Source organism: Perca fluviatilis, chromosome 12 (assembly GCF_010015445.1).
Source record: "Perca fluviatilis chromosome 12, GENO_Pfluv_1.0, whole genome shotgun sequence".
Taxonomy (NCBI): domain Eukaryota; kingdom Metazoa; phylum Chordata; class Actinopteri; order Perciformes; family Percidae; genus Perca; species Perca fluviatilis.
Window position 1 is genome coordinate 15,011,996 of NC_053123.1, and position 26,334 is coordinate 15,038,329.

The 26,334-nt window shown below is 41.5% G+C and overlaps 1 protein-coding gene across 12 annotated transcripts in view; it reads right to left on the reverse strand.

Annotated features, from left to right (window-relative positions):
- dip2a (disco-interacting protein 2 homolog A) overlaps positions 1-26,334 on the reverse strand; it is an 81,914-nt gene that overhangs the window by 15,507 nt on the left and 40,073 nt on the right. For 5 of the 12 annotated variants that reach the window (XM_039818088.1, XM_039818089.1, XM_039818087.1 and 2 more), the window contains exons 2-11: positions 17,955-18,026; positions 13,093-13,212; positions 12,883-13,002; positions 8,625-8,894; positions 6,336-6,473; positions 5,048-5,089; positions 2,679-2,798; positions 1,393-1,590; positions 1,077-1,168; positions 474-584 (exon numbers count right to left, since the gene is read on the reverse strand). In XM_039818088.1, coding sequence (XP_039674022.1) covers positions 474-584; positions 1,077-1,168; positions 1,393-1,590; positions 2,679-2,798; positions 5,048-5,089; positions 6,336-6,473; positions 8,625-8,894; positions 12,883-13,002; positions 13,093-13,212; positions 17,955-18,026 — 1,283 coding nt within the window. Of the gene's footprint in view, positions 1-473; positions 585-1,076; positions 1,169-1,392; positions 1,591-2,678; positions 2,799-5,047; positions 5,090-6,335; positions 6,474-8,624; positions 8,895-12,882; positions 13,003-13,092; positions 13,213-17,954; positions 18,027-21,924; positions 21,947-26,334 lie in introns of those variants that run through there. The other 7 variants (XM_039818092.1, XM_039818091.1, XM_039818094.1 and 4 more) reach the window with 3 other exon arrangements.

Here is a 26,334-nt window from a genome sequence, read left to right on the forward strand (position 1 = left end):
TTGGCCTGTGATCTAATATTTTAACTGGAATTATACATAATTTTATGTCACTCAAATCTCATTAATTACAGCACAGCGTCATCCAGCAGCATGCTTATGAAGGGCAAACAAGAACAGACATTAATATTTAGCCTGTGTAACGTATGTGGGTGAATTTGGTTGGTAGATGTGCTGGAAACGGCAATGCATCATAATACTCTGTAATTAGAACATTTGAAAGACAATGCTGCGGCTGGGGATGTAACCATGCAACGCGTTACCAAGAAGCAAGATATTCTTCGTTTCAAACAGATATTCTGGGATATTTGAATACATTGTAAATATCTACATTTAAACAACTGTGCACAACTTTTAAGGGTCTCATTAATAGGTCAAATGTCCAGCAGGGGTCACTCCTGCTCTTCACTGTCTATGTAGTAATCACACATATTAAAAATGTCCACACATTCCCAGGAGATTGTATTTGCCTTTACCTTTCTGGTAAGTGGCACTTCGATAGGCACAGGTACCAGCTCTGCCAGGAGACAGCCGTAGAAGGCCACCATGAACATCACTGGGTCATTGTTGGGGAAAACAAGTGCAACCTACAGGTGTAGCACAGACACGATATGTTACGGTACAATGTTATGCAGTTCCTCCTTTAAGTTAAAGAATAGAAGGCAACGGGCATGGTGTGTAGCAACCATCATGGACAAGATCTGAAACCAAACATTTGCTTCCTCCCTCAAGTAATGACGTGATATTATATTTGCAAAGACATAACACAAACATGATAACTTATCGGTTAAAAATTGAGCACTGAGATGCAGCCTTCTGTAAGGGAGCAATCAGAAATATCAAGATTTCAAGTAGGCTGAGGGGATTATAAAATGATCTCAGTTTAAGCTTCTTAGCTGGGTTATTTCAACCCATTTCATTTTCAACCCTGGAAATTGTGTTCAATGTTCAGAGAAATGCAGTCTTGCACAAGCTGAATATCGTATTAGGAGCCTCAGCCAAATGCCTGAAATGTAACAAAAACTGTGATATATACAACTGACCACCATTGGACACTCTCCTGTTATCTCATGACTTACTCTGTCTCCGGGCATGAGCAAAGGCTCATTTCTGGTGCTCAGCTTGTTAAGAAGAGTGTATGCCAGTTTCTGACTGCGGGTCCATAGTTTACCTACAGAGGTGAAAATACAGTGTAAATACTTTACTTTTAACAACCCCAGATCCACAAATCAATATACAAATACACAAAATAGCTTATAATAACAGTATATTACAAAATAAGGTATCTAGAGACAAACGCAGGCACTTGCTTGTCCATTATTTGCACAGAGAAAACCCAGGAGTTGATATTGTTTTTCTAAATTCTGAGCCAATCATTCACAGATTGATACCTACCATAGGTGAGTGTGTAGACAGGCTTGCCAGCATTGTCGAGTGCCGTCAGACAGGGGCTCTTGGGCTGAGTGCTGCCCCATCGTTGTAAGGCTGCTGGCAAGGAGGGAGGCCAGTTGTTGACCACCCCGAGAGGCTCTCCTTCCAGGGGACTTGTGTGCTGGCCTTCTGGCTTTGGCTGGTTGGGATCTATATGCTGGACTAAATGGGGAAAAGAATGGGGCATCAGTGTGAGGGTGGTTCAATGTATGTTTCTGGCTGTGAATTACAAAGAAATGGTAAATTTGTCAATTATACAACTCTTTTAAAGTATGGCAAGGTAATAATAGGAGTGTGTGGGGATTAAAAGACACAAGAAGAGAAACAAAGAGAAACCTGTGCCTTTCAATAAGCCATAGCTCCCTTTATCCTTGACTTTTCCTTCCTCCATCCACACTACTCGCTCTTTAGGTTGACTTCCATCTCTCCATCACTATCCATCACTAACTCTCTGGTTAGTGGTATTCAGAACTGCTTAGCTGAGCTGGCAAGATGTCCGCCGCCAAATAAAACACCTTGATCAGGAACAGATAATGTTAAGCCTGCTGCCATTTCAACTCTGTGTGTTTTTCTGCTAGCACCAAGCAGACCATCGGGGCTTGCCATGCCACAGCTTTTGTGCCAGACTCAGGGAGGCTTTACAATGACCTGCTGATGTATTACTATTCCTCCTGCGTATTCATTTTCACAGTGTTTATTCAGCCTGGCAGAGTACCACCCAAAACCCATGATGGGCTGGTTAAAATGGAGGAAATGGTTAGAGAGGGCTGGTCCACTGGTGTGTGTGTGTGTGTGTGTGTGTGTGTGTGTATATATATATATATATATATATATATATATATATATATATATATATATATATATATTCCCTAACCACTCCCTTAGCACACCTGGTGGTCGCAGCTCCACCAAAAGATAACAACCCGTGATCTAAAAGTGTACCTTGACCGTTTATTTGTGAGACGTGGTGAGGTCAATAGACATTTTTATCTCGGCTGCAACAATAATTAAATTAAATAACCAATACTGAAGCTGAAAACTCCACTAAAAACTACAAAGAAATTAGACAGCATCTTGAAGTGGATGTGGCTGTCACACTCAAAGGAGCAGGAGTGTTTATATAAAATACATCCTTTAACTACTGAAGTGTTGGATCGGTATGCTGATCACACCACAGAAAGACGGATGCTTTTTTTTTCATGATTTATTGATTTAATAGAAGCAATGTAATTACTTTCAGGCCAACTTACCATCCAAAAGCTCCTCAAAGTCGTCCACAAAGAACTCTCGTAATGGCGGTCGTTTTGGTCTCTTCAGAGTGTTGAGCAGCTGCTGGATTTTGGAGGAGACGCGACTGTTGACTGGTACACCTTCACAATGAGATTGGAGGGGATGAAAAGAAAATGGTATATGTAGATAGAATAGATAGAAAAGACATGTAGACAAATTGATTGAAAGATGGATGAAGTAAAGGAATGGATGAGAGGAGGAGAGATAAGAAAAGAAAAGAAAAAAGGTCAGTGTGGTGCTCTAATGCAATAGAGGGTAACCAGCTCACATTGTAGCAAGACAACAAAACGGTGGACCTTGAGCTCACAGGAGAGGTTGAAGGTTACAGTCTTTCAGTCCAGATACTGTAGAATCACCGACAAACCTCATAGGCTATAAATCAGAAAATGAGGAGCCTCCTCGCCTGCTGCCTAGCAACAAAGATGGCCTCCCTACAGTAAGTAATTCATGAGGTGTCTCAGAATGTGTTTATTTCACATACGCTCGGCAAAACTGATAATTGGGGAGGCTAAAACCAACCATACGCCCAGCAAAGCCAAAACATATACAAGTCATCTAACGTGTAAGTTAAAATTGCTGAACGAGAAGAGAAATGCAATGCTTAAAAAGCAGGACAGGAGAGAAACAACAGACTAAAATGAGAGAAGAGGGGAAGTGTCCAGTTAGATTTCCCTCACATTTGAGACATGGATGTGCAGACTATAATCATCATCGGACATCATTTCCTCCATATGAATTCGTACTTAGTTTGGGAGGAGTGGTCTGTGGCAGACATTCCAGACAGCCACAGGAGATGAAGACCACAGCTGCACCCAGCTTGCCTGATCTATCTTACTATAATAATCCTGCCTCAGACAGACTCTGCCTCCCTAATGTAGAGACAGATGCACTGGGAGTTGACGTGTAGGGGTCAGCTCTTCACCTGATGGGCCAATTAGAAAGCCCCAGACACACAAGAAAACATCTTAGGGGCCCTGAACCCCACGCACTCAAGCGTCGTCTTTATATCACAGCCAACCAGGACCCACCTGTGATGATGACTATAATTACCATTTTCATGATTTCATAATGTATCCACCCACAGAAATTTTGTTTAATTTTGGGGGAAAATGGCACACCAGGTGTAAACATAATTGTATTTACCAACAAGCTAAGACCATAACAAAGATGAAGACAACGAGGATAGCCAGCCTTGGCTATCCTACATTTTTCTTATTGTTAATGAATCCCACGGAAAGACCAAAACCAAGTTCTGTGTTAGTCCGTCTCCAAATATTTTGACTTCCTTACCCTGTCTATGGCTCTAAGCCTCAAGCTCCTTTGTTCCTACTGAAGCCAAAAAACAATTCAAAACGGTTTACAATACATAGTTTAATTTTAAGTAAGTAATTTCCTGAAGCAGCTGGGCATTGTAGTTTTTAATCAAATGCTACTCAAAACGGAGGAGCATTTGTTGGGGACTTTTTTTAGCCACGGATCATTAAGCATTTGGTGCTCTCATGAGTTTGTACAATAAATTGACTCAAAATAAACTACGGTGCAAATTTTTATCATAATTCTTGTATTTTTTTACAACTAATTGAATTATATGGCACAGAGGAATAAGCTATATCTGACTTTGGTTACACAGAAAATACTTCTTAGTAGGATTAATTGTTGGTTTTGGCTTTTTCATATTTGTTGAGAAAAATGCACGACGGTATGCATGCTCCATCAACACATACAGCGTCACTATCCGAGTCCAGATGGAACCAAAGTTACTGTGTGGCCTGTTTTCTACACCCAACTATGTGTTGTTATTAAAATGGCAACAGTGCTAGACAGCTGCCATCAAAGAACCCACTATGTGGCTACAGGCTAACAGGCTTGTGTCACAGAGTGTAGTGAGAAACATAAACTGACAAGTCCAAGTGTCTCGTTGTGAGCGCAGAAACCAGTATGTCAACATGCTAATTATTCACAACCTCAAATGAATTGTTACACCTGTCATGGAAAAGGCCTTTTCAAACATTGTGCTTTAACATAATCAGTTTGAAGAGCATATAGGTAGGACATTTGTGCTAAAGCCTTTGGCAACACACTCAGCTATACAAACCCCCCCACACACACACACACACACACACACACACACACACACACACACACACACACACACACACAGGAATCAAATTCACTGTAGCTTTGCATATACTTTTGGAAAATACAGTTTGGACAAGTGCTCGACCTGACAGTGGAGGCAAAGGCAGCGACACACACAAACACATATGCTCACGCAGCAGAGTGCACACATAAAAGACTGCCATAGAGTTGGAAGAACAGTTATAAATACCATCCATTAAACTGAGGGATCCTTCACTTCTCCACTCACAGCCTGGAGGAGAGACACATCAGGATGTCAATGAAACACTCCTGCTAACTTTTTCCGTGTGAAATGTAAACGTGTTAATGTGATAGAGAAATCTACCAGCAGCCAAACGTAGGTGAGAGTAGGCTTATAAAGCGCTAAGACACAGACTGTTGTTGTGGTACCATAACAACAAAGACAGGATTTCTTGCTATTTAAGCTATTTTGTCATTTTTTAATGACTTGTGTGCGAAAACTTGCATAAGCAGCGTGGGTTTGAAACATCGAAACAGAAAGGACAAAAATGACAATGTTAACATCTTTTTAAAACTCCCTCCCCTTTTATGTGTCAGCGAGGTAGGCTGGTTAATCATTTATTAGCGGTGAAAACCCAGACAACGCACACATTCCTAATGACAGATGATGGATGGCAGGAAGGTAATAGCTCTGCTGAAGCCGTGTTCCAGTTTTCTGGCTGCTAGCTTATTAAATACATTGGACATTGATTTAAAGTAAAGTTTCAGCTCTGATTTTGAATGAATGAATGAAGATGGAAGGGTGACAGGAACACATTGGTGGTTCTTTTAGGGACTGCTCATCTATGGCATCTATGATTGTCATCTATTGCAACTCTATGAAGACAATAAGACTTGGTGCGTACACTGTAAAGACAGATATCTTAATGCATGAAACAAGTTCACTTAATACCAGAAAAAAACCCAGTTCATTTAATTTATATTTTATGCATCGTAATGACACATCCTCTTGGTTTGATTTCACTAGTTACCCATCTCTACACTGCACAGCATCCAATTGTCAATATCTGTACGGCCCATCTGGAAACTGCATACTTGACTGTGCTGTTTGAAAGATGTATGATGTTTTGGTGGCTGTTATATTTATGCACTGATTCACTAACAACATGACAAGAACTGAATCACCTCTGATAATGTGGTTTAAAACTCTGACTCAAAGAAGATTTTTCTTTTGCCTTTTTAGTAATCAAGTGAATCAATTCCTGTATAAATCATAAAATAATGTGCTTTTATTAGTGTCAATGACATATTAAGCATCAAGGAAGAAACTGTGTTTTTTGGGGGGTTGGAGAGCTGCAGTGTTACTATGGCAACACAAGAGGGTCAGTCAGCAGCTTGTGCCAGTCTGAAGGCAGACTGAAGAGACAGAGGGACAGTCAGCAGGGGAGAAAGGGAGGTTACTGTGTGTGTGTGTGTGTGTGTGTGTGTGTGTGTGTGAGTGAGTAAAAAAAACTCACCATCTCCAGTCTCCATGACGCTGGTGTGGTGGATGTAGCCCCGGGAAACGCCTCGCACCGAGGCCACCTGGGGCCGCTCCGCATGAAGCGAGGAGCGTTCCGACAGCCCCGTCACATCGGGGGGCGCTGAGTGGTTATCTGTGATGAGTGGGGCGTTGGGGGTTAAAAGGTCAAACGCCAGGCCTACTTTGGGCTATCGTTACTAAATGAAAATCAACTTCATGAGCCCACAGACAAACTGATCTGATATTTTGATAAATCGGTTTGAGTCATTTTTTTTATAAAAGAAAAGCTTCCAGCTTCTAATATGTGAATATTTTCTAGTTTATTTATTCCTCTATGACAGTAAACTGAATAACTTTGAGATTGTGGACAAAACAAGACATTTGAGTTTGTCATCTTGGGCTTTGAAAAACATTTTTCACTATTTCCTGACATTTTATAACCAAACAATTAATTGAGAAAATAATTCGACAGATTAATCCACAACAAAAATAATAGTTAGTTGCTCCCCTAATTGAGAGGCTAAAAGCCTTTTTGTCATTTGCAAGTGAAGAGTGTTCAACTGCAGAATAGTTTTATAGTAGGATTTCACGTTTTACCTGCATTTTTAACTACCTGCTATGATAATGAATTAATGGTTTCTATTCAGCAGATACATTCCCCTCAGTGAGTAACATTGCATTATATTACGATGTGTTTCTGATATTCAATGGCAAAATATTAGAAACACCTCTCAATATAATGTTCAACACCACTGCAAACTACAACCTCAATAATAAACAATACCTATCTGACAGTGTCAATCAAAACTGAACATCATTATCTTTGTAAAGGTAGAATTTATGGCTGGGTTGTTGTATTGGATTGCATTAGATTTAACAGGTGTACTTGATAAAGTAAGAGGGAGTATAGGGGCTTTGGTATGGTGTGATGGGAACTGGGTTTAAATTGTAAACCTAATAACACCAAAGTGCTATGGTAACACAGTGTTGATGGAACCAAAACAAACTGCTGTAGCCTAAATTATGGTTATAGAGAACTGAGGGCTGAGGTTCCCCTCTAAAGAACCTAATAACTTATACATGTACTGTATTAACTTAATATAACATGTGCACAGAACAAATGTGGTTTTTCAAAATGTGTGATAGCATAGCCTACTAGTCATTTGTCTTTTGGTGAAGTGAATGACAGACAGAACCAGAGTTTGAGGGGGTCAAGGAACGAGGAAGGAAAGATAATATAAGACATTTATTTACAACTCCATTCAGCACCAGTCACTGCTGCTATTTTATGACAGCAACCTTGAGGGGAGACAGGCTGGACAGACATCCGACAGCACCATCCTAATAGGATATCGTTCTACCAGCAGACACACATGAACACACACACACACACACACACACACAAGCAAGACACCATCTCAATTTGCTGCTGCGACAGAGACGGATAGAGATGAATCCACTGAATCTCATTGACTAGCTTGTGACACTCAAATGGCAACGTGGAACGAGTAGCTTTGGCGGGGAAGTGGCTGTGAATCCTTTTACATGACTGAATGACAGGGAGATGGCAGACGGAGGCGACTAATTAGAGAGACGTGAATTAAAACTCTGTTGCTGGTTTCCTTTGTCTTGCTTCATCAAGTGCTTTTGTGTATCTGGAGGGAGATAAGTCTTCGGCAGTCACAGATGTGTAAGACACCACTGTCTGCTATTGAGCTACTGTGGAATGGAAAAAGTAAAATAATCTGTTTTGACAGACTGTGATTTATGTTTATATTTAGATGAGGCTTGTTAAAGGACTGTATGTGAATGAAGGCAATTAAACTTTTTTGGTAAAGGTTTTTTTGGGGGGCATTTTAGGCCTTTATTTGACGGGACAGCTGAAGACTGGAAAGGTGAGAGAGGAAGGGGATGACATGCAGCAAAGGGCCACGGGTCGGACTTGAACCCGGGACGCTGTGGTAAAGACTGAGCCTTAGTGCATGGGGGCGCATGCTCAACCAGGTGAGCTAGCAGTGCGCCCCAAAGGCATACAAACTTAAATAAGGATTCTTCCACGAGCACACTTCAACAGTGAGAACACTAAGAATAAAATAATTTAAAACATCTAATACTGTTTCCTTGCTTGGCATGAAAACGTTATATTATTCTAGTTCTCCAATACCTTCCTAGTTCAGCTAACTCACGGGATGAGGGCGCTGCATCACTTAAAAGGGAACAAGAACATACAGATCGACCAGCCATAATGTGATGCCAAATGAGTGAGACTGCGTGTGTCACTGACCTAGCTGGGTGTGTGCCATAAGGTCGGCCAGTGCGGTAGCTGCGGCGTTGGCGTTGAGGGCTGCGTGGGCAGTGGTGTTGGTGGTGGTGACAGATCTCCCTCCCGGGTGGGATGAAGTGGATGACGCGGAGGATGAGGTGGACGAACCCTGGATGACACGGTTAAACCAGTGCTCAACGGCTAGGTGGCCGTGGCCCTGGTAGGGCGTGGAGGTGGCCAGACGTCCCTGCCGGCGCAGCGAGCCCTCGTCTTCCGACGCTGAGGAGGTGTCTGTTTGACAGGTCAAGACAGGGCAGCGTCACAACAGTGGGCAAAGACATGGGACGGAGGAGTTAGATGATGATATGCTGATATTATATATTCGACTTATGCATTCTGTACTGGAGAGAGTACATTGAAGCTTATAGGACAGCCAGATGATTTCAATGGAGATGAAAGTTGTTAAATTGAGGGATGCTTATTGTTAAATGTCTTATTGGTTCACTGGTAGAGTATGAATTTTTGATTGCCTATAAAAGTAGCCATACAAACACAAAGTATAACGTTGCCCACTGAACCTATATGTGTACTATATGAATGATAAAGTATGACTTTGACAACATATAATATAGAAAAGTAAAGTACTGTACACAAGGGGTTGTAGTGAGGTGCTGATCACTGGAAGTAGACTTGAAAGTAGGAAAAAAGTGTCAAACAATCAGGCCTTCTTCAAGGCTTGAAGGCCGAAACGTCAGCTGAGTAAAAGAGAAATGCGTTTGAAGCCAGAGCGTGCATCAGTATTTTTCCTATTTTCAAGACTTCGACAACAGACAGACCAGAGTTTTTCATATTTGTAGATGACAAGAATGTCAAAAACAAGAGTTTGTGTTTTTACACACTGAAAGTAGACTTGAATTAACTTAATCAAAAGGAATACAACTAACAAAGGCAGCTTTTTAAGAGACGTATTTATGGTACAAACTATACAAAGTCATATTTTTACAATAGCTATAACTAGGCAGTTATAAGAACTTATAAAATGTATGTATGTTAAATTACAGTCCTCAAAAATATGGATGTTAAAAAAATAAAGTGACAAAAAAATGTGATGTGTTTTTGTGTCGGGGCATTTACATATCACCTAACTGATACTGATACTGCTGAAGCTGCTTGAATGTGTTACCTCAAAAAAATTCATACACAAACTGAAATAGCCTGACCAAATGTCCTATAAAATGTCGGTATAAGACTTTGCTAAGTGTAGTTTACGGTTGAGTTATTATGCCTTGGTCTCAAACAGAGTTACTGATGATTTTACTGTCTCTCCCTTGAGGCAGCTGTGAGCAGTTGGTCTCAGCAAAAATAGCCCAAACAGGAACAACTTTCAAAGCAAGGCAAGGATCATTCAAAATGAACCCATTTCACTTCATCTGCCAAGCTCCCAGAAACGTCTGTTCTTTCGACAGGATCACTGAAGTACACATAAACAAGATGAGGCCAGTCTGGGATTTGTATGCTGCAATGAAAAGGCTATACGGGCTTAGACATTACCCACTTGAGAAAATGAACGGTTTTCAAAATCACCAAGAAAGATCACACTGAACATACAAAACAAAGCCTAAAGCATGATTTATGCTTCTGCGTTAAATCTACGCCGTGGCTACGTACATGGAGAAACGGACCCTACGCCGGACCCTATGCCGGACCCTATGCCGGACCCTATGCCGGACCCTATGCCGGACTCTACGCCGTAGCCTGACACACACCTCTCGAAAAATTTAACTACACGTTGCGGCGTCGCACGTCATGGCGACGCATGTCGCTTGGCCATGGATTGGTAGCATTGCATTTCCCCCTACTCATTTCCTGGTTCTCCTTTTCCATAAACAACATGAAATCAAGGAGAGGGTTAACTTTTCCTGCTTCAGATTTCCCACTGTGGTCAGTCTCACTATGACTCTAGAGTTGGTACTCGCTCGGAAGCTAATCACCGTCATTCTCACACTCGCTCTACCACACACTCCCCACACACACACACACACACACACACACACACACACACACACACACACACACACACACACACACACACACACACACACACACAAACACACACACACACACACACACACACACACACACACACACACACACACACACACACACACACACACACACACACACCGGCCCTGCTATTTTCTTAAAGAGATCGACGCACACACCACAAGTATAAACATCAGGCCACTTACGTAGGCGGAGAGGTGAAGCATGTGTGTTTGATCAGCACATGCGCGATGTTCTCTAAACTAATAAGCCTTCATGCCATTCATCTGCTTCCTAACCACTCACAGAATGTATTTACAAGTCCATCAATTGAGAAACTGTTAAAATCATGGTTACCTTCCTCAGGCTTTCTCATGGCCTTGCAGAGGCTGCCAGAGGAAGACTGGAGGAGGTTTGATTATAACAAGCTAGAATTTAATGTATCTACAACCAGCGGACTTATGGGGGTTATCTCGCATTTAGGATTCTGTTTGTTATTCCTTTGCCTCTCTCCAATCTCTCTCCCAATCGCAGTAACCTTGACACAGTTGCAGAGAGGGAGATATAAAGAGGGGGTCAGAGAACAAATGCAAAGTAGAAATAGAGAGGTGGAAAAAAAGGCGAAGGAAACTGAAAAATACTTTTAGTCACAGATAAACAGACAAAAACAAGATCAGATAGCGAAGAGTGAGTCAGATAAAGACAGGCAGTGATGGAGGATTTGGAGGTAGGGAGGGATATAAAAGAGAAAAAAACGTAAGCAGAGACTGATCTCAGTTGTTCTTGTGCACTAATGAAATACTGTGTTCAAGCGAACAAAGTCAGGTATATTAATAAAGCTATAGCCCAGCAGTTAAATGCTTGAGTTTGATTTTCCTGACTTGTTTCTATAGAAAATAAATTCCATCCCATTGGCTGAAGCAACATCGTAATGGTTGGTGACAATCACTATACTGACAATGTACAAATGGCATCCTACATGCTAACATGCTTACAATGACAATGTTAACATGCTGATGTTTAGCACTTACATAATTCTTACCATGGTCATAATAACATTAGCTAATTCGCACTAAACACAGCTGAGGCATGTTATGTCATTCGTTTTGCAGGTACCAAATAGCTGGACAAATAGAAAGTCTGACCTGACAATGACAGTAGCTGAAAAGTCAGGGGATCACAAAAGTGATCATAATTCATGAGAGGGACATGAATGTCTGAACCAAATTTAATGGCAATCCATCCAATAATTGTTCATTTCAGTCAAGAGTACAAATTGGGTAGTGCTAGAGGAGGAGTCAGGAGATCACCAAATAAAGTAGGCGTCACTCCACTAAATCCACCACCGTAGTGCCTTTATGGCTCATGATAAACTTTTGCTAATGCAATCTCAAGAAGTATACCATCTAAAATCAAATCTCAGATGAAATGTTTAAATAAGTAACACAACCATGCCACTGTGTGCACTGCACACCAACACCAGTAGATCACTCAGACTGACTGAAAACAACCATGAAGAGGCCCCCCTCCTTCTCCTGTTCAAACCCAAATGTCTGAGCTCTTAATCCGTTTACTCGCTCCACCGCTGTGTCCTCTCTCTTTACCCAAGACATGAGGCTCTAAGGCCCCCCACCAATTAACTATTAGACACCAATGATAAAGCCACTGCAGGGTTTGAGAGACTGGCAAGTTTTTTGTCATTAAATCTTGCTCAGATATCTTACCGACTACTTAAAGATTGAAAAATAAATACTTTCTTTGGGAATCTTTGGGCAAAACTAACAATACAAAAAGGGCTTTTTGGGCCTTGAAACTCAGACCAGAAAAGAAAGCTGCAGAATGAAGTAAAATGACATTGAAATGAACTGGCCCACACAATACAAACTGTCGTAAAAGCAGACGATAGGTCGACATTTTGAGACTATGTTAAAAATCTGATTATGCATCTATTACGCAACTCATGTGGGAAGGTCTGCCAGGGAACAGAACAATGACAACTGAGCCCTTTATAGTCACAAAGAATGGACACATTCATCAAACTGCATATTTCTTTCCAGTAGCAAATGCTTGGAAACATCATCTTCCACCACTGGACACAACAGTGTCAGCATCCTACACTCCAATGCTCATGGGAGCAAATGTAAACAACCCAGTGTGAGCATAAACCTAGGCTTTGTGCGCACGGGATGAGCCCTGCCCCTGGCGAACAGTGGCTTTACAAGAACAGAGGTCTCACCTGGCGGGGTGCATGCCTCAACAGAAGATTGAACTAACACAGATCGTCTCTTGGAGGGCATTGGCATCTTCCTTTCCTTGTACTTTGCCAAAGCTGCTTGGACGGCTTCTGTGTGCAAATCTAAGAGAACACATCAACACAGTTAAGCTACAGCATAAAAGAAAAGCACCAGGCATTCAAAACTCTCAGGCAGTATGGAGACATGATTACCAGATCTGAAGCGCTCATCCCGGGTGTTGGCCGCCCGGGACTTGTTGTGTTTGGAACCTGGAAGAACAGCTTGGGAGGAGGCCTGGATTCTGTTGTCAATTTGCAGTGAAGGATCTACACCTGTAGGGAAACATGCCCAAAGCAAGGAGAGGACAATTCATAACAGGACAAAAACAAAAGCTATAACTTCTTCTAATGCAGAAATATCACTTTTAGAAATATGTGCATATACACTATATGCAGAATGTGCCTTGGACATAGAGCAACATTTCTGAATATTGCTCGACTAGATCAAGTATCCACAAGCTTAATGGTAATCCCTATTTAGGCTGCTTTCTTCTAATACAGTAGCTTGGAGTTGAGAAACTCTTCCCTTAAATTAATCCAGCCTCTCTCGCAGCTTTCCAGCTGCCTTCCAGCTTTCCAAGGGAAGCAAATGCAAATTACACAGACGTAATAGAAAGGAGGTGATTAAGCACCATGAATGTCAAACAGACAACATCTTCTAACTAGAGCGTTCTAAAATTACCAAACGCTCAAACTCTCTGTGCTCTGCGTGACGCAGGCAGTGATTCATCCTTTTGCTTATGCAATTCTCATTTGAGCCTCATTAAGTAACTAGTGGTTAACATCAGAGCGGAAACCCAAGACTACTGCCTGAAGGAAGGTCACGGCTCAAGCTTTGTCTTCTACCATTGGCTTCAATTCTGTTCATGCTCTCATACTGATGTATGAAGTATGTAGGATGTATGCATACTTCAAATACATCAAAGAATGTAAAATATGACTAAATGAGTTGAATCTTATTTTACTGTACATCACAAGTTTGATCCAGATGAACTTCCTAACCCATTAATTAGTCTGCATATTTAAGATCTAAATGCACACATAAATATGTACTGTCAATATGTAATATGAACACACTAATTAAGAAATTAATCTCCCACAACTTGCTTGTATTTCCATGTTGAGTAATGAAAGGCCTTAGCAGTTATTTTAGGCAGAGCTGAGGGACAACTTCCCACACAATGGCACAGGAAGCCGTCAAAGGAACCGCATCTGTACTATAACTCAAAAATACATCCAACAGCTGTATAAGGTAGATTTCCCAGACAGTGGGACAATAAAGTTGAAAAGGATGCTTGACAAACAATACCAACCAGTGCCATGTTTCCACAGCCTCCTGCCGGTTTCCGCCTGTACTTTGATTTATTCAGTGTCTAGTTTCTGATACCTAAATACTGAATGTTTTATACTTACAGATATACATCAAAGCAGCAGCACAATAAATAACTAAATGCATGCCATTTTTGTGTAAGTAAAGTAATGGAGCCCCTGTGGAGGTGACAAACACTAACTTGAAACAGCATAAGCTGCAGAGGTGTTATATAGGGAACACAGCCTGTCTTTTCTTCCATTTCTTCCAATGAAACCTTCAAACTAAAATATGCAGTGACAGAGACATTAACCCCTGCAATTTCTCATATGCAAATCTACTGTAGCCAACTGAGTTTATTGGAACTCTCAATCAAGCCAGTGGTACCACTAGCACAAAACCCACCTCTGCAGACTTCTTGATATTTGCATATTTGTTGTTGTTGTTTGATGCATACTACTTTTGGAAGCTTCCTTCCCCAAGGGAAGTGTTTTGAATGACTACAAAATCATAAAAAAAAAAAAAAAGTATACCTGTGGGTGTCAGCAGTTACATTTCAACACATTCAACCTGATGACACAGTATGCGGTACTTATCATTATCATCTTACCAGTCCAGCTATATTAATGCACTTTAGTCAAAGCTGCCTATCATTGCCTATCAGCAATTGACAGTTTTGTTTAAAAATAATAAAAACGATAAAGGGCAGAATTATTGTAGAAGAGTTTCTATATTATAGCTAACTGAGTGGCCTAAAATGAATAGAGACTTAGTTAAACTAATTGATTATGTTGAATGAATGAAAACACATAACATCCTTTGTGGAAGCCAAATGTGAGTAAAACTATAGTCCCATTGTGGAATAAAAAACATCTATGACCAGACTGTGGACAGCTTTGCTGTGATGTTGTAACCTTTGCTGACTAAATTAACCACACAGAGTGTCTGCCTTTGCAAGTATCCCCATTAGAAAAGCCTTTTGAGGACAGAGTCCTACCAAGCCACATTCAGCCAGTTAGATCTAACCCCTAGCTGGCTGGCCAGTCAGACACTCAGCCAGCCAGCCAGCCAGCCATTGGCCCGCCCGGCTTTTCAGCGGCAGCTTAGTAGGGATCAGCAAGCTCCACACTGTCAGCAACTCTCAGACAGCAGCCGCACGCACACACACACACACACACACACACACACACACACACACACACACACACACACACACACACACACACACACACACACACAACACAACACACACACACACACACAACACACCAAATGCCAGCAACATTCATACACGCTTCAGCTACACTACAATAACAATTCAAATATTACACAAGCTTTATTAAGACTGGAGGTAATTTAAGGACACATAATGCATTGAGTCTACACCACACACACACACACACACACACACACACACACACACACACACACACACACACACACACACACACACACACACACACACACACACACACACACACACAGCATCCCCTGACCATGCATATACACATCAATATATGCTGGTCCCTTATATTGCTCTGACAGCCCAGTCACACACCAGCCTTTCCCAGCCTCCCGGAGGAAACAGGTCTATAAAAACAAGCCAGGACACCAGACCCGGTTGCTGGGAAGAACACACTTCAGAGACACAGCACTAAGCCAATCAGAGACGTGCTCCATCACAGCAGATGTTGTTATTGGTCTACAGCGAACCCTGATGAATTGGTGGCTGACGACACAGGTGCTGTGTCTCACTTCCTAGAGAACAAATACGCTTGGCTAATGGCATGCATCAAACACACAATTGTACATTTGAATCACACACATAAATAACTGATAGAAATTAGTTTGAAAGAACTGGGGATTTAAGCAACTGTATTCATAATCAGAAAATGGAAACTAGACATTTAAAAAATGATCCTTCACTCAAAACACGATTAGGCACACCTGTATTCTCACCAAGGAGGTACAGATATTCCTAAACTTACATACGCATGACAACTTTTCCTTAATGTTTGACTTCCCAGTATGGTCAACACAAGCAATGATTTACTCAAAGCTCATAGTGAAGCCCAAACACTAAAATATAAAAGGAAATTAAGAAAGGAAAAGGATAGAATTTAACAATCTAGCCTTGCATCCTTACTTTGATGCACGTGGCACATGTACAGTCCTGAGACAACAGTGAAATATAAGGCAGTAAACCAGCTTATGGAATTTTGCATAGATCTTAGAAGCTTTCAGTCTATTCGTCTCCTATTTCAACCCTGCAGCTGTTAAACCCTAACCCACGGATTCAATGTGCTGGATGGATGTGTCATTAATTCCGAACACATCCATTCATCCTGCAGGAAGAATATCACCCACTCCAAAGCCCATCCATTTCTGCCCTATATGTATCACTTCTTCACGTGTTAGGATCCAGACTGGGTGAATGTAACAATGAATGCCAGAAAGAATTCAGAAATAAGGAGGGAAGCAAGAGAAAAGAGAGCAAGAGAAAGACAGAGAATGGAGGAGATTGATCCGCCCAAGCTAAATAACAGGCCTGCTAACTCCAGTGGAAAGCCTTGAGTGAGCGGCCCACAACAGACTGGTTTCCACTGAGGCTTGGTGTTCCTATTGCAGGCCAAACCAAAGACTGCCATGGACCCTGGTTAAAGGACAGAGAAGCATGAAGCATACAGACAGCAACTCCTCTCTGGGATTCACCACAAACCACCTCGACCATATAGTCTGCCTGAGGCAGCTCAGACTGACTGACTGACTGACTGACTGGGCCTTAAAATACACTGAATTGACATATAAATGTATGAAGCCCCCCACACAGTCAAAAGTCATAGACAATACATCATGACATACAGCTGGGAAACTTCGCGCCTTGCTATTTTTCTAAGCTAATACCTCTCTTCTCAAACAGAGGCTGGCAGGCACAAATATGCCGATTAAATGAAAAAAACCTTTCTCTAAATAATTTGCATTCTGTAAGACAAGGCATTGTGAAAGCAGCCCACAATACACTCAAAACTATAATGAGACCAAATCTAGACCAGTTATTATTCCAGCAGAGTCACCTAATCTTCACAGTTCCATTACAGTATGTCTTCCTTGCCTTGGTTGGTTAGTATCTATTGTTATATGATATTATTGGCCCCTACACACACTATGATATATGGCTGCTGCAGGGCTGTCGCATTAATAACAGCAGAAAGGGTCACAGAACCCTGTTAAAGAACAATCAAGGACACAGCAGCAGACACACCATATCTAACCAGATGAATTAGGCTAAGTAAAGATGTGTCAAAATCCTCCACAGTATCCTTTATGACAACTTTATGGCTGTCAATTGTATGCTGGTATTAAAAAATCGTCAATTTAAAAATGCAACTTCTGAATTAGTTTTGGCTTTGCTTGTATTCGGTTTGTATATGTATATATATATATGTATATATATATATATATATATATATATATATATATATATATATATATATATATATATATATATATATTCCCTCTCTTTTACAAATGTGCTGTATGAAAATGAACTACTCCTATAATCATCATTATTAAAATCATAAGATACTTTTTCTCATTCTGTTTGCTCTTGCAAGGACACTATGCTAACTGCTAGGCTAACAGGCAGCCAGAGCAAAGTAAAATCCTGTTCTGGACAGTACATTTCCTGCAGGCCTGTTTGTCTTACCTTGTATCTGTGGGATGTACGGTGCCAACAGCTTGCCTCTTTTCTTCTCATAGCCCTTCTGAGTGATGTCCCCTGTACAGACAGAGACAGAGAAATACAGAGGAACAGACATACAGAGAGAGAAGGGGGGGGGATGAGTCATTAGCTCAGCCATGCGCTGGTGGTGTGTGTGTGTGTGTGTGTGTGTGTGTGTGTGTGTGTGGGGGGTCAGGATCACATTGCCAGGCTGGTTACACTGGCACCACAGGGCACCAGAGGAGGGTAGCGGTAGCAGATAACCATGTCTCTCTCTCACACATACACAGGAAGCGTCATTGCAATTTTTAAATGTGTTTGCCAACAGATATGGAAGTGTGGTGAATTTCCTACTGAACACTTGAATTATAACACCGACAAGACAAGAGGCATTTAAAAGATCATTTGTCTGGTGCGCCTGGAACATTTCCCCTCGCAGTGTTTTTACCAGAAGTACAAATACTGCTGATGTCAGCATGAACTGAATCGGCCTCAGTTGTCTCCCAACACATAATTAAAAGGCAGTCTGTTAAATAAGACCCAGCTGCATGTTATTTTAAAAGCCCTATTTGAAAAGAACGTCAATGTACAAGCTTTTTCAAGCCTGGAATTTAAATAGAGTATATGAATAAAGAGAAAAATGAGGGCAGATAGAGAGAGAGATAGGGTGAAGGTATTAGGCAAAGTAATAGCATGGCTCTTTAGATGCAGCAGGGTAGCTTAACTCTGTTAATTGTCTCTAGACTTGGCAAGGTGTAGAGTAGACCTAGCAAGGATAACCCCATGTCGGTGGTAAGGATGTCGGTTGTGAGGATGTCATTTGGATGACGCTTTACAGTCTGATCCTTGCACGTGGGAGACAACCCTAGAGGTGCTGTTTTGCTAACAGAATAAGGAGTATTCAAGTATAGGCTTTACCGTGTGGTTACTTCATACAGACTATTTCTTGATTGAATTACCAGAAAACATGCTATATTGTCATATATATATATATCGTTATCGATAGAAAATGACCTATATCAGGATAGAAGATTTTGGCCATATCGCCCAGGCCTATTACTGACAAAAGTAAACAGACAAAGAAAAAGAATAACATGACTCCCAAGCACCCACCCACTACTTCAGTATTGCTTGCTGATATAAGAGGATGAAGTCACATTGTTATGTCCATATCATAACAATCTGACAAGAAAGAAACAGCAATCCCTGACCGCATGATACCCAACATAAAAATGATCCCAAACAGCACCATAAGGTATACAGAAATTACATTTGGGAAAATGAGAAGACTGGAATTGGATCGTTAACCAACCATCGGCAGATACAATGAGTTGAGAATTGGTATTGTAAGAAAAAGTTGGATTGGTCCATCCGTAATCACAGAGCGGATTGCTTCACCCACTTCACAGAGTGTGCAATGTCCTTTTATAGGCTTTTTCCAAGAAGACATAAACCAGCAAAATACAGCACATTTGCATATTTGTGACATAAAAGCTTATAACAGCTGAACTATGTCACTAAAAATGCCAAAAACTGTTAAAACAAATCCATGTCCACGTGGGACCTGTTCAAAAGACAGAGAAGTAGGTCACTGACTGGAGGGTTTTGGCTGCTTGTGGTTGATTTGGGGATGTGAGATGTCACGGTGTTTCTGCATATCAGACAGAGTGGGCTGAGGCTGATGGGGTGGTGGCTCGCTCTTTCGATGACAAAAGACATTGATTCACTGAGAGAGGGCTGACTGGCAGCATCTCTAGCACACAAACCACAAGAATGTACATAACTATGCTCTTATATATGACCTCTCAAACAAGCTCCAACACCCCCTAAAGATGCCTTGTGGAAAACATGCCAGTCGAACAGCCGGGCTGGAAGGAGTTTCAAAGTCAAACAGCCACTTGACATGACATATGCGTTGTTTTAGCAGGAAGCTAGAAATCCTCACAAAAGTCAACGCAAGATCTCTGTGGTCAGATTTTCCAATAGTTGTTAATCCTGGAGTCCAATGAATAGGGAGTACACTGTGTGATTTATATTAATCTCTACAGGCTCTCAGTGGGGGCCATTAGGGTGGAGGTCAAGTGAAAAAGCGATAAGTTCAATAGGGCTATCTGAACAGAACAAATTGATTAAAACCCTCCCCATGTGATCCCATTTTTTCATCTCACCATGGGGAATATTTTATTTTACTTGCTCCTTATTGATGTGTTTAACCTGTATTTCTGCATATACTGTGCACACACTCTGTTTTCTACCTTTCCCTTGCCACACAGTACATCTTATGGCTCTTTATATTGATACTTTTATTTAGTTACGTTACTCAGTTAATGGTCTTGATTTAGCTTTGGTCCTTAAGCCTCTTGAACACAACAGTGTGGTAGTGTGAAGGCAGGTGTTGTTGGTCACGCTGGTTGTTGCGCTGCCCGCTGGTCCTGAGTCACCAGTAACAGCTGAATGCCTGCACTGTTAAATGTCCAGGAGAGCTGGAGGCTAGCAACAATGCAGCGCTGTCCACAGGCTGAGGCGGCTGACCTGACACTGACTCTTTCTGGTGATAAGTGTCTCTGTTTGTATGTGTGTACATCAGTATATGTTTGTGTGCATGCCTGCATGTCTAAGTGTGCGCACCACAGCAGCCAACCATCCTGACAACCACAACAATAGAGGGCTATTCTGTGCGGCGGCTCCAAATTCTGAGTAGCAGCCTCGGTGGCCAAGCGGCCCCTAGCACACACTGATCCATCAAGTTATGTCTCAGTGAAGCTAATCTTTTCGTCTGAGAACAAACAGCACTGTCCTTAAATATGGAGGAATGGACGCAAGCACTCAGTGGTAAGCAATGACCCTTAAAAAAGCAAAACAAAAAAGTCTGAGGCACCAAAGGATCACAATATTTATGTGTATGAAGCATGTGTAGTGTGTTTGCATATGAATATTTGTATGTGCATGTGTGTGCCTGCATTTTTACGTATTCACAAACAGATGATCCATTTCCACTCGCTGCTTGAGCTATGAGTACCTCCATATGAGAAAAATGGGAGGATATAAAGGCAAATTTGTGGCCTGCCGCCTGGGGAATAAGAGGGTAGAGGGATGCAGAGAAGAGAGTGATGGAGCGATGGATAGAGGGAAGATTAGCACGTAAACCAAATTGCACATTCACAAGGGTCATGCTGTAGCTTACAGTATATTTATAGCAGAGTGGGAAACACTTTATTTGACCCCCCTTCACCCGTCTGAGCTGACTACAGGCTTTACCATGTAATTGAGCTGTAAAGAAAAGGGAAAGGGTACATCTCCAAACAAACACCTGGGGGGAGAGGGCATGGTGGGATCAAGTAAATAAAAACTGAGAACGAATGTGTCAAAGAGGGAGAAGAACCAGAGTTCATGATGGTTAGAGAAAATCACCAGGGGCTCAGCTGGAAGACGTTTTTTTTCTTTCCTCAGCCAGCATCCACCTTCATCAAAACCCACCTCCTTTGTGGCCTCCACCCCTCCACTCTAACCTCTTCACCTTCTTTTCAACCCTAGAGGGCTCACTGTCCACGCATACTAAGCATTCTAGTCATCTTTTGACCTCTCTTTTTAATTACTTGCAGCAGATCTTGCTCAGGGGAGAAAAAAAAATAGAAAGCAATAGAGCAAAGGGATGTCATGTCTAATGTCCACATTTTAACTGGGTATAGTCCTGGTGACACTAGTCTCCATCCATCTAAAGTGGCGAGATATTATTTTCCAGAGACCAGAGGCATTCTTATCTGGCACATCATCCAATGTTGTTACCGTAAACATTCCTCTCACCCTGCACTGAATTCAATTTCGAAAGAGAGACGGTCAATCTTGTGACACTCTGAACAGTGACAGCAAGTAAGCCCGCTGTCCTCTGCTTTGTCATATTGACTATAATTGACTGATGGATACTGAGTGAAGCTGAGGCCCATTAGAGAATTACCTTGCATCTGCCCGGACGGATCTCTTCAATCAGGGGGGGGGAAATACTGAAACCCAGCACATTCCTCTACAAGCAAGCACAAACACACTAAGGATAGATAATGAAGCTCTGAATGAAGATGGTGAGATTGGCTTTACTTAAGATGGTGTGATACGTACCTTAATAAAACAAGTTAAAAACATGAATTTGTAACAAGAGGATCAGATTTTGACATCCTCACGGTCACACACACAGTTTCTCTCTTATTTGAGATGCAGAAAGCCAGACAGGGATGTCAACTCTTGCTCTTGTATCTCCTCGGGGTACACACACACACACACACACACACACACACACACACACACACACAACACACACACACACACACACACACAGATTAAGAGTAACAGAAACAGCAGCAGCAAGAGCAATAGCTTGACAATCACAGCAATAGTTTCAATGTCTAAAGCCCTGCATCTGTGTGTGTTATCCTCTCTTGCAGGCTGCCTATTAAAAAACAGAACCCACAGCTAGTGTGTGTGTGTGTGTGTGTGTGTGTGTGTGTGTGTGTGTGTGTGTGTGTGTGTGTGTGTGTGTGTGTGTGTGTGTGTGTGTGTGTGTGTAGGTGTTTCAAATTCTCATATTAAGATAAGTTTCACAAATGTCATTTCTAAATGAACATGGGTTACAACTAATTATTTTCATTGTCGGTTAATCTGCCAATTATTTTCTCAATTAATCAATCAGTCAGAAAATAGTGAAAAATGCCCATCGTAATCTCCTAAAGGCCAAAGTGATGTATTCAAACAGCTTGTTAAGTTTGACCAACAGTCCAAAACTCAAAGATATTGAGCTTATTATCATAGAAGACAAAAGAAAACCAGCAAATCTTCACGTTTGAGAAGGGGGAATTAGGGAACTTTGGGTATTTTTGTTGTTTCTGTCAATTGTCTCAGCTCTAAAATAAATAATGACAAGTTGAATTCGACCAAAATCTCACAGAATCTGAAATCTGAATATACATTTTGAAAAAATATATCAGACATTAATACACATCTAAATCGAGATAATGCTGTGCTGACTAGTGCAATTCAAATTGTGTCCATAATGGCCACTGCTAATCAATAGTAAAAAATTCCTGATTACCCTGAAATAAAAACCACATTGCCACCCTCTCTTCCTAAGTGACAGACAGCCAGAGAGGTGGCCACACCCACCCTTAATGTCAGTTCCTGCGCCAGGCTGACCCACAATGTGCCAACACTGCTGCCAAGCCAGCAACCAAGTCGTCTGCCCTTCAGCCACAGAAAGCCACATCTAAATATGTAGGCAGGGCAGCATTTGCTCTCTAGGCTTGTGAGCTGCCTCTAACAAAAGAAGCTGTCATTTAGCATTAGCTCTCCGGCATACAAATGTTAGTTTTACGCATTTGGATTAGGCATTTCTTGACAGGCGCTGAAATCTCATCTTTTCCAGTGCATATTTGCAGTGGACAGTTTATTTAAGAACCAGACGAGACCCATTTCAGGTGTGTATATTCAACCCTGTGCATTATTCCTCTAATTCCTACAGCCCAGAGGAAATGGGAATACAGCTGTGCTGCTCACAACTTCTTCCTTACTTACAGTATGTCTTACAGATGCAGAACATGTACCAGTTATTGCTAAGAAAAAGGAGCAGAGATATGAATAAGAGGCAAAGAGAGGGATAGATTGAGAAGCAGATCCCCACCACAGATTCAATCACATGTCACACTTATTTGTCTGTCTACATGACAAAAAAAAACACTACCCAAGCTGCAGGAAAAAGTACAGTAAAAGTACAGTGTGCTATGACCACATCAGACCCCTATTAAATTGTTTTTACACATAGACACAGAGGCAGAATAACTCACATGTAGAAGCCAGGGAAGCAAGCAGAGCAGCGATGAGACGTCAGATCTTCAGCAGAGAGAGAGAGAGAGAGAGAGAGAGAGAGAGAGAGAGAGAGAGAGAGAGAGAGAGAGAGAGAGAGAGAGAGAGATGCACGGTCGGATGGAGGGAGAAGAAGAGGCCGACTGAATACAGGCGTCAGGTCAGCAGAGGCTAACCAGCTGAAAGACTAACAGGACAACTTAAAGAAGTCCTGCTGTCATTAAGTCAGGCCCTTCAGCATCCTTTGTTTCCTTTCATAGTGAGAGCAGGAGAATGAACAAACCCCATCTCCCTCACTCTCCCTTCCCATCACTCCCCTCCCTCTCTCGCCCTCTCTCAAACCCCATGCTCCCGACTCCCCCCTTCTTCCATCGACTGCCCCTATACCCCCTCCTTCTCCCGCTTTTTCTCTCTCTCTCTCTCTCTCTCTCTCTCTCTCTCACTGTTTCCATCCCTCTCTCCTCCAAGCTAAGGTCTTCACACAAAGCCAAACTAGGCTGCAGGATTAGGGAGTCAATGCAGACCCCTGCCCCCACCTTCCCACATACCAATCTCAAACACACACACACACACACACAGTACAAGAACTATAGAAGAGGCGTCGTTGGCCTGTTACAACACGTTTATACAGGTCAAGTTACAGAGCATGCAAACCTTGTTTCACTGTAAAGAAGCTTCCATACTGATGGAGGCAACCACAACATTAGAGTTAATGCTTACTACAACATGACAAAGTCCACAGCTGAAAAATACAGAAGCAGACACAAGGGCCATAATCACCTGGACTACCTGCATGACAAAATACTGATACATTGTCTCTGACCTTTATTGTGATTCTACTGTAATTTCCACCTCAAAATAGCTTTGTGAAAACTTGAGCCTGTATTTTAGAGTGAAGCAAAAGCTAAAGTGAGATAAGATTGGGCTTACTAGGATGAGGAGTTTTGATGTGGATGGTTGGAGATGGAGTACTAGAGCACTCCCTAGGCTTATCACCCAAGTGTGAGTGCATTACTATTTCAATTCAGAAATTAGAGACCTATTTACCCTATGGCAGTAAATTTCAATGAATATCTGCATATAATTAGGTTCAATTATTGCTTGCTGGCACACACACTAATGAACCTGCACAAAGACTCCAGCAAATGCCCACAAATAATAGATCATCTCCTCTGTTTCTAAAGACTGAGATTAACTACATGTCACCTTGGACTAGTGGGTCGGTCACCTTCTGCATGTAGGCTTATACTCACATGATAAGAGGCTATTTACATGTTAAACACCAGTGGATAAAAGGAAAACCCCTGTACAATAAAATGAATTCCAATTTAAAAAAAAGCCCTGCAATACCTTTTTTGAACTTTAATTTTAAGATGTAATAATTAGTTGGTCCATTGAGTAGTTGAGCAACTAGCTTAATAATCAATTAATCATTTCAGTCATTTTTGTTGGTTTCAGCTTCTTAAATGTGATAATTTTATGTTTTTCTTATATATCAAAGGATAGATTTACAGACAAAACGATTGATCAATTAATCAGGAAAACTATCAGCAGATTACTTAATAATGAAAATGATTGTTGCACCCCTACTTATAGTGATCACATTTTTATTTTACTTTTACATGTTATCACATTTTAAACTCAAAGTGTAGTATAAAAAGTAACATGAGGGCTAGAATGAGGTCAGCAATCTTCAGAGACAGATACACAGGTACAGTTCATTACGCAGGGATGTACGCTTTTATACAATGATACATTCTTTATTCAACTCAGTGGTTGGTTTAGTAAAAATGTACTGTATCAATTATATGACTCGCCTAGTATAGTTTGGTGTTGTACTGGACAGCAATACTGCATTATGAGGATGTTTTTACATGTTGCCTTTGAACACTTCCAATTTAAGTAAATGACACAGTAGTAGCTGAACACAGCAGCAATAAAAGAAGTTACGAAGTAAACGAAGAGATGTCATACCTCAAGGCTATAACAAATATGTGACTATAGATTTATTCTTTAGTACAGCTCAAGTCATACTGATTCACATCTAGGATCATTTATGCGACACACATCCAACTGGAAGGTTAAAGACACAGGGACAAGACAAAAAAGGTTAAGTGTTGCAGAAAAGAGGGGTTGATTGAAGATGACATGGAGCTTGACACTGAGAGCCAGCTGTAGAAATAGACCAGGGAGGGGTGCAACTGGAGGGGGCTTTAGAAACAGAAGGGGGGATGAGAAAAGAAAAGAGAGAGGAGGAAAAAAGGATAAGGAATAAAGGAGGATATAATTAAAAGGTAATGACTTCCTCTTCCTTTCACTAGACACACAGACACATGGTGTGACACACACACACACACACACACACACACACACATCTCTGATCCTAAAGCGCATGGGCGTCTCTCAGTCTTCATCCATCAACTGCTCCAATCAGACCGTCGTATCGCTTTTAATTAAGTAGTGCCAACGAATTAGGAGACAGAACGAACCCTCCATTACCACTTTGCTAATACATAAC